The 11,315-nt window shown below is 42.4% G+C and overlaps 1 protein-coding gene across 8 annotated transcripts in view; it reads left to right on the top strand.

The window, feature by feature from the left end:
* The window catches only part of LOC112068459 (pleckstrin homology domain-containing family A member 5), a 131,562-nt gene that overhangs the window by 45,814 nt on the left and 74,433 nt on the right, over positions 1-11,315 (top strand). For all 8 annotated transcript variants that reach the window (XM_070438162.1, XM_024135624.2, XM_024135626.2 and 5 more), the window contains exons 2-3: positions 5,062-5,174; positions 5,313-5,417. In XM_070438162.1, the coding sequence (XP_070294263.1) occupies positions 5,094-5,174; positions 5,313-5,417 (186 nt within the window). In that variant the 5' untranslated portion in view covers positions 5,062-5,093. The remainder of the gene's footprint in view (positions 1-5,061; positions 5,175-5,312; positions 5,418-11,315) is intronic.

Genomic DNA, 11,315 nt, shown 5'->3' with positions numbered 1-11,315 from the left:
TCTCGTTTGCATGCCGTTCTCATGCGTTCATGTTTTATATAGTCCTTGTGGATCATTTTGATTTTTTTTACCACTCTCTGCCCTACCTCTCCTCCCTCTACTCCCTCTGTCATTGCCTCTATCCACTCTCGCGCTACTACATGGACAACAGTAACTGTCACGTTGTCTAATTAAATGGACGACAGTAACTGTCAGTTGTCTAATTAAATGGACAACAGTAACTGTCACAAAAGTTGTCTAATAAATGGACGACAGTAACTGTCACATTGTCTAATTAAATGGCACAGCAACAGTAACTGTCACGTTGTCTAATTAAATGGACAACAGTTAACTGTCACGTTCTAATTAAGTGGACACAGTAACTGTCACGTTGTTAATTAACATGGACACAGTAACTGTCACGTTGTCTAATTAAAAGACAAATATGGACGACATAACTGTCACTTGTCTATTAATGACACAGTAACTGTCACGTTGTCTAATTAAATGGGACCACAGTAACTGTCACGTCACGCTCTAATTAAATGGACAACAGTAACTGTCACGTGTCTAATTAAATGGACAACAGTAACTGTCACGTTGTCATAAAATTACAAACGCGACGAACAGTAAACTGTCACGTTGTCTAATTAAAGTGGACACAGTAACTGTCACGTTGTTCTAATTAAATGGACAAACAGTAACTGTCACGTTGTCTAATTAAATGGACGACATAACTTCAGTGTCTAATTAAATGGACAACAGTAACTGTCACGTTGTCTAATTAATGGGACAACAGTTATTGAGACGACAGTAACTGTCACGTTGTCTAATTAAATGGACACAGAACTGTAAGTTGCTAATTAATGGACACAGTAACTGTCACGTTGGTTCTAATTAAATGGACGACAAGTAACTGTCACGTTGTCTTAATTAATGGACAAAACTATTAATGAGCACGGTACCCAGTAACTGTCACGTTGTTAATTAAATGGACAGACAGTAAACTGTCACGTTGTCTAATTAAATGGACGAACAGTAACTGTCACGTTGTCCTATATTAAATGGACATATGACACAGTAACTGTGCACGTCGTCTAACTAAATGGACAAAACTCTAGTCAACTGTCACGTGTCTAATTAAAGTGGGACAACAGTAACTGTCACGTTGTCTAATTAAAATGGCAGACAGTAACTGTCACGTTGTCTAATTAAATGGACAACCGAGTAACTGTCACGTTGTCTAATTAACATGGACGACAGTAACTGCACGTTGTGCTAATTCTAAATGGACAACAGAACTGTCACGTTGTCTAATTAAATGGACAACAGTAACTGTCACGTTGTCTAATTAAATGGACAACAGTAACTGTCACGTTGTCTAATTAAATGAAAAATGGACAACAGTAACTGTCACGTTGTCCAATTAAATGGACAACAGTAACTGTCACGTTGTCTAATTAAATGGACAACAAACTGTCACGTTGTCTAATTAAATGGACAACAGTAACTGTCACGTTGTCCAATTAAATGGACAACAGTAACTGTCACGTTGTCTAATTAAATGGACAACAGTAACTGTCATGTTGTCTAATAAATGGACAACAGTAACTGTCACGTTGTCTAATTAAATGGACAAACGGAGCAACTCTTCATGTTGTCTAATTAAATGGACAAAACAGTAACTGTCACGTTGTAAAATCACAGTTAAGTCTCAATGGACAACAGTAACTGTCATTGTATGTATGGACTAAATAATGAGCACATAACTGGCCAACGACACAGTAACTGTCACGTTGTCTAATTAAATGGACAACAGTAACTGTTGCTCTGTTGTCACGTTCCTGACCTATTGTTCCTTTTTCTTTTATTTATTTAGTTGGTCAGGGCGTGAGTTGGGGTGGGTTGTCTTTGTGTGTTTTGTCTAGTTTAGGGTGTGTGTATTGTTTAAGGYGTTTTTAGTATGTATGGGGTTGTGTTCAYTGTAGGTGTTTAGGAAAGTCTATGGTTGCCTGATTTGGTTCTCAATCAGAGACAGCTGTTTATTGTTGTCTCTGATTGGGAGCCATATTTAAGGCAGCCATAGGCTTTAGGTGTTTGTGGGTAATTGTCTATGTTCTATGTTGCATGTGTGCACTAGTTCTTTCATAGCTTCACGTTCGTCTGTTTGTTGTTTTGTTTTGTTTTCCTTCTTATAATAAAAAGAAGATGTCTTATTTTTCACACGCTGCGTTTTGGTCCTCTCTCTCTTATCAAGACGATCGTGACAATTGTCTGGTTCATCCTTAGGAGCAATTTCCAAACGCCTGAAGGTACCACGTTCATCTGTACAAACAATAGTACGCAAGTGTAAACACCATGGGACCACGCAGCCGCTCAAGAAGGAGACGCATTCTGTCTCCTTGAGATGAACGTACTTTGGTGTGAAAAGCGCAAATCAATCTCAGAACAACAGCAAAGGACCTTGTGAAGATGCTGGAGGAAACAGGTACAAAAGTATCTATATCCACAGTAAAATTAGTCCTATATTGACGTAACCTGAAAGGCCACTCAGCAAGGAAGAAGCCACTGCTTCAAAACCGCCATAAAAAAGCCAGACTACGGTTTGCAACTGCACATGGGGACCAAGATCGTACTTTTTGAAGAAATGTCCTCGGGTTTGATGAAACAAAAATAGAAATGTTTGGCCATAATAACCATCTTTATGTTTGGAGAAAAAAGGGGGAGGCTTGCAAGCCGAAGAACACCATCCCAACCGTGAAGCACGGGGGTGGCAGCATCATGTTGTGGGGGTGCTTTGCTGCAGGAGGGACTGGTGCACTTCACAAAATAGATGGCATCATGAGGCAGGAAAATTATGTGGATATATTGAAGCAACATCTCAAGACATCAGTCAGGAAGTTAAAGCTTGGTCGCAAATGGCTTCCAAATGGACAATGACCCCAAGCATACTTCCAAAGTTGTGGCAAAATGGCTTAAGGACAACAAAGTCAAGGTATTGGAGTGGCCATCACAAAGCTCTGACCTTAACACTATATAAAATTTGTGGGCAGAACTCCTTGCTAGCACATGAAACATGAAAAAGCATGTGCGAGCAAGGAGGCCTACAACCTGACTTAGTTACACCAGCTCTGTCAGGAGGAATGGGCCAAAATTCACCCAACTTATTGGAGGATGCTTGTGGAAGGCTACCCAAAACGTTTGACCCAAGTTAAGCAATTTAAAGGCAATGCTACCAAATACTAATTGAGTGTATGTAAACTTCTGACCCACGGGGTATGTGATAAAAAAAAGCTGAAATATATCATTATCTCTACTATTATTCTGACATTTCACATTCATAAAATAAAGTGGTAAACTTTTTATTTTATGAATGTGAAATGTCTGAATAATAGTAGAGAAATATATTTTTCAGCTTTTATTTCTGTCATCACATACCCCGTTGGTCAGAAGTTTACATACACTCAATTAGTATTTGGTAGCATTGCCTAAGACCGGGAATTCTTACTAGGATTAAATGTCAGGAATTGTGAAAAACTTAGTTTAAATGTATTTCGCTAAGGCGTACGTACATTTCTGACTTCAACTGTTAATGCAACCGGTATCTTAGTGGAAGACACACAAAGGATGCCGTTTCAACTTTGTTACACTGTCAGTAATTACACTGCTATTTTATTAATAGCATAAATGAGAAGTATAGTAAACTAACAAATTAAAATGGCATATACTGCTCTTTGCTTTGGTATTACCCTGCAATGTAGAAACATATCATGGCAAGGAAGAAGGCAGGAACTGCCATTTTTAAGGGTCAAAGGTCATGTCAGATGTCAGGGTCAACATGAATAAAACATTTACTCATAGTAATGCAACAGAACACTACATCTCCAATGATCTCCCTAGAATTAATTTGGCTGGACAATTAAAAAACTTTCAAGACATTTTTCTCAGTTCCACGCTATGAGCAGTTACTGCCTTTTTTCTTGGGAGGGCAGTATCAGCACAAGTAGATCTGGGGCTAGGCTACTGCAGTATGACCCTCCCAGTATTGTATGTTGGTGTAAACCTCCTGTTGCTCACCCCTCTCCTCTGTGTTTACCAACCTACCTGTTGTCCTATCTACACCTGTTCTGTTGAGAAAAAGCATGCAGACTTACTACTCAAATCTGAGTTTGATATTAAAGGGTCACTGAAGGGTCATTAATGGATAAACGGAGGGATGTATTGGTGGATTGAGGGAGGGAACAAAGGGTGGATGAGTTGAGGGAGAGAGGAGTGGATGTATTGGGTGGTAGTATATGTGCGGGTATGGGTTAGGCTACTGTATGGCTGAATTGAGTTAGAATGAGGAGGTGTTGTTGACTGCCCCACAGTGCAGCTGTAACCAGGGTTTCTGACTGTCCTTGTTCACTGACCTGAAACCCAATATATCCAAGAGATTCATTGTTGTTTTTTTACTGCAGTATTTTTGTTCAATTCTCTTTTTATAGTGTCATTCCTTGTAGACCACAACATTGTACCATAGCTACAGATTGTAGGCTAAGACAGAACATCTCTATGGGACAAAACACTTGCTGTTATTTCACTGCAAGGAGTCCCATCAACCCTAAGGGTATATATTAAAATGGACGTTTAACCTTTTTTTCTTTAAACTTTACTTTTAAAACTTTCCAGCCTTTCAGCAAGACGCACTTTTTTATCAGTCAAATTGACCTCACTTAACACATCTACACTGCTCAGGGAGTCAGTCAACAGCAGTTGAAAGCCTCAGCCCTCAGCTATAATAAGCTCAACATGGCCCCTCTGAATCAAGCCAATTACTCTGTCCATGTCACTGCACATACATTTCCCTGTCTTGTCTCTCTAACAACTTTAAATGGGCTGTAGAAGTCTGGCTGACAAATTGAGCTCCAACAGTTTATGCAGCAGTGATGTAGGCCAAGAATGAGTGACTCTGAGAGGCTTCGAGAAAGTTTTGCTCAGAAGTATCTCATGTAGATCAAACATGCCTCTAATATGTAGAATACGGAATTATGTGAGCTCATCTGTGATAATTTCCTACCACTTTTATTTCCTGTTGTGTAGGTCCAGCCCCAGCGAATGAGAAGGAGTGCCCAATGAGCACCATGAGTAGTGAGGCCTCCAACTACACAGGCGGCTCAGACTACGCTACTCACCCCAGTAGCCCCGTAGCAAGAGTGAGTTATATTGATTACTCACACACAAGCATGCTCACGCACACTCACACAAACACACACATGAAGGGACAAACTATAATGATCTAGATTCTAGAGTAACTTAACATCAATGTGAGTGTATAATTTACTCATTTTCAGCCCTCAAGATCCTCAAAAAAAATTCACAACTTTGGGAAGAGATCTAACTCGATAAGAAGGAACCCCAATGCGGCGGAAATCAAGAGTAACTGGCTTTACAAACAGGTGAGTGTGTGTGTTGATGGCTTTGTATAGCAGTATACAGTAGTCACTACAGTGAATCAATCTATGAGTCAGGGAGACAAAGGGTGTTTCTCAAAATGCATACTACCATGCTCCGATCATGCAAATTGGAGAACGGGAGGATCTGAGTATGAGTCCAAATCAAAGTATGCGAAACGGAGCATGCAAGGCATACATTTTTTTTTCTTGAAATCAATGGCGGCCATTATTTGAGCTGAAGCGAGAYAAAATACATTCCGACTTTGGAATTAAATGTTGCCTATTCACATCTCATATGTTGCCTGACTACAATATTTTATCTTGATACGTTAATAAATATATGCTGTGCTAATTTTAGCATGTTTACCTTAGATCACAAGCCCATAATAAGTCAATAGGGCTAACTGGCTAGCTACTACTGTTAGCTAGCCTGATAGCCACGAAGAATCTATCTTGCATAATCTGGTCATTTTTTCCTGTTTAACTAGCTGGCTAGCTAGATTATTACGATTCACATATTTAGCTGATAATTATGAAGTAAAACTTTTGCTTTGTGTATATCTTGTTTTGTCTATTGTTGCCATTGTCCTGGCTGGAAGAAGGATAAGTGAATAGGGAGGTGAAGTGTAAGGTAATACAGTAGTGCAAGTGCTTCTCTAATGCTTTATGCATTCTTCACACTCTCGTCCTCACAAGAACATGCTCAGGAGAACGTCGTCGGAGAATGCACTCGGAGCATGAGAGTGTGGAGCACGGTAGTATGCATATTGAGAAACACTCAGAGTCTTGACATGTACTTTTTGAAATTACGTAATTGTTGTTTTTGATTATTGGGAAAGCTGGTATAACTGACCTCAACCTACACTATATTTACACAAAAGTATGTGGACACGTTTTCAAATTAGTGGATTCGGCTATTTCAGCCACACCTATTCCTGGCAGGTGTATAAAATCGAGCACACAACCATGCAATCTCCACAAACAAACATTGGCAGTAGAATGGCCTAACTGAAGAGCTCAGTGACTTTCAATGTTGCACCATCATAGGATGCCACCTTTCCAACAAGTCAGTTCGTAAAATTTCTGCCCTGTTAGAGCTGCCCCGGTCAACTGTAAGTGCTGTTATTGTGAAGTGAAAATGTCTAGGAGCAACAATGGCTTAGCCGCGAAGTGATAGGCCACACAAGCCCACAGAACGGAACCGCCGAGTGCTGAAGTGCGTAGGGTGTAAAAATCTTCTGTCCTCGGTTGCAACACTCACTACCATGTTCCAAACTGCCTCTGGAAGCAATGGGTTTCTATGGCCCAGCAACCGCACACAAGCCTAAGATCACCATGCCCAATTCCAAGTGTCGGCTGGAGTGGTGTAAAGCTCGCTGCCATAAGACTCTGGAGCAGTGGAAACGCATTTTCTGGAGTGATCGTCCGCAGTCCAACGGATGAATCTGGGTTTAGCGGATTCCAGGTGAACGCTACCTGCCCCAAAGCAGTGCCAACTGTAAAGTTTGGTGGAGGAGGAATAATGGTCTGTGGACGGTTTTTGTTTTTTACCCCATTTTCTCCGTAGTTTCGTGATATCCAATTGGTAGTTAGTCTTGTCCCATCGCTGAAATTCCCGTACGGACTCGTGAGAGGCGAAGGTCGAGACCCATGCGTCCTCCAAAACACGACCCTGCCAAGCCGCACCGCTTCTTTACACACTGCTCGCTTAACCCGGAAGCCAGCCACACTAACGTGTTGGAGGAAACACCGTACAACTGGCGACCGTGTCAACGTGCATGCTCCCGGTCCACCACAGGAGTCGCTAGAGCGCGATGGGACAAGGACATACCGGCCGGCCAAAACCTCCTCTAACCGCTGGGCCAATTGTGTGTCTCGTCATGTGTCTCCCGGTCTTGGCTGGCTGCAACACAGCCCAGCATCGAACCCAGATCTGTAGTGACGCCTCAAGCAGTGCAGTGCCTTAGACCGCTGCTCCACTCGGGAGGACCTATGAAGGGAAATCTTAATGCTACAGCATACAATGACATTCTAGACGATTCTGTACTTCCAACTTTGTGGCAACAGTTTCGGGAAGGCCCTTTACAGTTTCAGCATGACAATGCCCCCATGCACAAAGCGAGGTCCATACAGAAATGGTTTGTCGAGATCGGTATGGAAGAACTTGACTGGCCTGCACAGAACCCTGACCTCCACCCCATCGAACATCTTTGGTGTGAATTGGAACGCTGACTGCGAGCTAGGCCTAATCGCACAACATCAGTGGCCGATCTCACTAATGCTCTTGTGGTTGAATGGAAACAAGTCCCCGCAGCAATGTTCCAACATCTTTTGGAAAGCCTTCCCAGAAGGGTGGAGGCTGTTATAGCAGCAAAGGGGAGACCAACTCCATATTAATTCCCATGATTTTGGAATGAGATGTTCGTCGAGCAGGTGTCCACGTACTTTTGGTCATGTAGTGTACCTCAAATCTTCACTCTACAGCACAAAATATACACTATTTTCAAGTTCTCTCCTATTGTGCCATTCCCTCCTCTTCTATGAATAATGTAGAGGGGCTTACGTTCCCTCCCTGTGCTGTCAGAGTTTGATCAACAGTCTAAAGATGGGCAGCACAATGGAATCTTTCCATTGTCTTACAGGATCTTGTACAGCCTCTAGCCTTTCTGCTCTGCTCTGCCAGTCAAAGAGAGTGTGTGTGTGTGTGCCAGTCAAGCAATGCAAAGCAATATTTAAATAGCAGTTTCCTTAATCACAGTTCCATGGTTACATACACCAAGGCCTGTACTCATAAAGCGTAGGAGTGCTGATCTAGAATGAGGTTCACCCTGCACATTTCATCGTGTTCATTATTGATCAAAAAGCATAACTGATCGTAGATCAGCACTCCTCTGAGATGAGACTATTTGTGAATAGCAGCCCCAGGTTGAAGAGTGGTGAGCCTAAGGGAGACGGGTAGCCAGAGGGGTCCTTCTTATTCTTTTACACTCTTGCACAAAGTAAGTCCTCCTCATTTAGTTGTGATTACGACGGTGCACAGTTGACCCAAGACCCAGGGCTTTTACTCCATACAGCTGGCAGCAGATGTTTGGAAGGGGTCCCCATTTGAGCTGATGGTGTGTGGGCATGCACATGCAAGTGTGAGTGTGCAAGTTTGTTAATGTTTTTTCTTCGAGGGGACTTCATTCAGGGTGATCGTAGTAGTTCAAGTTCAGAGGGAGAGATGTGGATTTACACTTCTCTTCTGGTTCCATTCATTCAAATGTGCAATCTATTGAAGTTCTGTTCTCTGCTGAAAAGGGCTGCAGCACTACTTCAATTGAGTCAGGCTGAGCACCACATAATGTCACACTGATTCATTGTGAAGGCCTAACATGTGTTCCAAATGGTACCCTATTCCCTACATAGTGTAATACTTTTGACCAGAGCCCGGGCCCATAGGGCTCTGGTCTAAAGTAGTGCACTATGTAGGGAATAGGGAGCCATTTGAGACACATCCCTAATTATTCTCTTCCCGCCCAGCCCAAGCTCTATTACTAGCCGTGTGTGATCTATTTGACAAACATGACGGTTTGAGAATGGAATGGTACCTCATTCATGAACGCAAAGCACAGTCATGACATTCAGGAATAGAATCATAAGGGAGCCAGGTTGGTGGTGGATTCTGTTATTGGAACAAAGATATTTCAATACATCTCAATACTGCCATAGAAAAAAAATGCCACATGTTCAAATGCATATACCACCCGGGAATGTTTGTAAATGTCTGATCTGCAAATGTACTGGGAGCATATGTCTATGTATTGTAGTGTAATGCCACCAGAACCAGCCAACCACATGCCAGGCAAGTTTACAGATGGATAAACATTGGTGGCCTGAGGATTTTCCACTAAATGGTAATGAGAGTGAGTTAAAATCACTCTGGGTCCGTGCTGGTTACAGAATCGAGTCCTAGATTGTAGTTCTGGAATCCTAGATTATTTTAAGGAGTTTAGAGTTTAAACAAGAAGGAGAACATCACTTAGTTTTCCAATAAAGAGAACCGAACCGAGGCAGTTGTTGCCCTCTCTTTCAACCCCTTACCTCACCCCCTCCTGTTACAAACAGTAGCCTGAAAAACCCTTTGAACACAGCATCCAGTGATACCGGAGAAGGACTGCAGTGGAGAGGCTTTATTATTCACATTTTTTTWWTTTTTTTATTTCACCTTTATTTAACCAGGTAGGCTAGTTGAGAACAAGTTCTCATTTACAACTGTGACCTGGCCAATATAAAGCAAAGCAGTGCAACACAAACAACAACACAGAGTTACATGGAATAAACAACCTACAGTCAATAACACAATAGAAAAAAAAGAAAGTCTATATACAGTGTGTGCAAATGGCATGAGGAGGTAAGGCAACAAATAGGCCATAGTAGTGTCACGTATTTCTAGGAGTGGTGGGTGTAGAGTCAGGCGCAGAGAGCAAACTTCCAAAGAAATGCGTTTATTGCGCGTGGTCTAGCCAAACAAACAGGCAATGACCATAGAACACGTATGTCTCCAAAACAGGAAAGAACATACAACACAATACGCAGGCGAAAAAGACAACAGCACCACTGACAGTAAGGATAAGCCCACACAATAGCAAGCGAGCACTAGAAGTTTAAATAGACAAAATAATGAACCAAAATGAGCAACAGGTGAAAACAATCAAGACAAAACCAACAGAAAGGAAAAAGGGATCGGTGCAGCTAGTAGACCGGTGACGACGACTGCCGAGCACCGCCCGAACAGGGAGAGGGGCCACCTTCGGTCGAAGTCGTGACAAGTAGCAAAGTAATTACAATTTAGCAGATTAACACTGGAGTGATAGATGGGCAGATGATGATGTGCAAGTAGTGATACTGGTGTGCAAAAGAGCAGCAAAGTAAATAATAACAATATGGGGATGAGGTAGGTAGATTGGGTGGGCTATTTACAGATGGACTATATACAGCTGCAGCGATCGGTTAGCTGCTCAGATAGCTGATGTTTAAAGTTAGTGAGGGAAATGTAAGGCTTCAGCGATTTTTGCAATTCGTTACAGTCACTGGCAGCAGAGAACTGGAAGGAAAGGCGGCCAAAGGGGGTGTTGGCTTTGGGGATGACCAGTGAGATATACTGGAGCGAGTGCTACGGGTGGGTGTTGTTATCGTGACCAGTGAGCTGAGATGAGGCGGAGCTTTACCTAGCATAGACTTGTAGATGACCTGGAGCCAGTGGGTCTGGCGACGAATATGTAGCGAGGGCCAGCCGATTAGAGCATACAGGTCGCAGTGGTGGGTGGTATAAGGCGCTTTGGTAACAAAACGGATGGCACTGTGATAGACTGCATCCAATTTGCTGAGTAGAGTATTGGAAGCTATTTTGTAGATGACATCGCCAAAGTCGAGGATCGGAAGGATAGTCAGTTTTACTAGGGTAAGTTTGACGGCATGAGTGAAGGAGGCTTTGTTGCGATATAGAAAGCCGATTCTCGATTTGATTTTGGATTGGAGATGTTTGATATGAGTCTGGCAGGAGAGTTTACAGTCTAGCCAGACACCTAAGTATTTGTAGTTGTCCAGTAGTAGTGATGCTAGTCGGGCGCGGGCAGCGAACGGTTGAAAAGCATGCATTTGGTTTCGCTAGCGTTTAAGAGCAGTTGGAGGCCACGAAAGGAGTGTTGTATGGCATTGAAGCTCGTTTGGAGGTTAGTTAACACAGTGTCCAAAGAAGGGCCAGATGTATACAGAATGGTGTCGTCTGCGTAGAGGTGGACCTAAATCCAACAAAGAACTCAGAACTATGTGTGTGTGAACCTTTATTTTAATACAGAACAATGACCCTGTCTTAGGGGAAGGTTGTTTACTTTTTTTAATCACATCTGGAGTATACAA

The sequence above is a fragment of the Salvelinus sp. IW2-2015 genome, unplaced genomic scaffold, assembly GCF_002910315.2.
Source record: "Salvelinus sp. IW2-2015 unplaced genomic scaffold, ASM291031v2 Un_scaffold534, whole genome shotgun sequence".
In the NCBI taxonomy this organism is placed as follows: domain Eukaryota; kingdom Metazoa; phylum Chordata; class Actinopteri; order Salmoniformes; family Salmonidae; genus Salvelinus; species Salvelinus sp. IW2-2015.
Note: the sequence above shows the minus strand (reverse complement) of the source record. Positions and strands in the feature narration are given on the sequence as shown.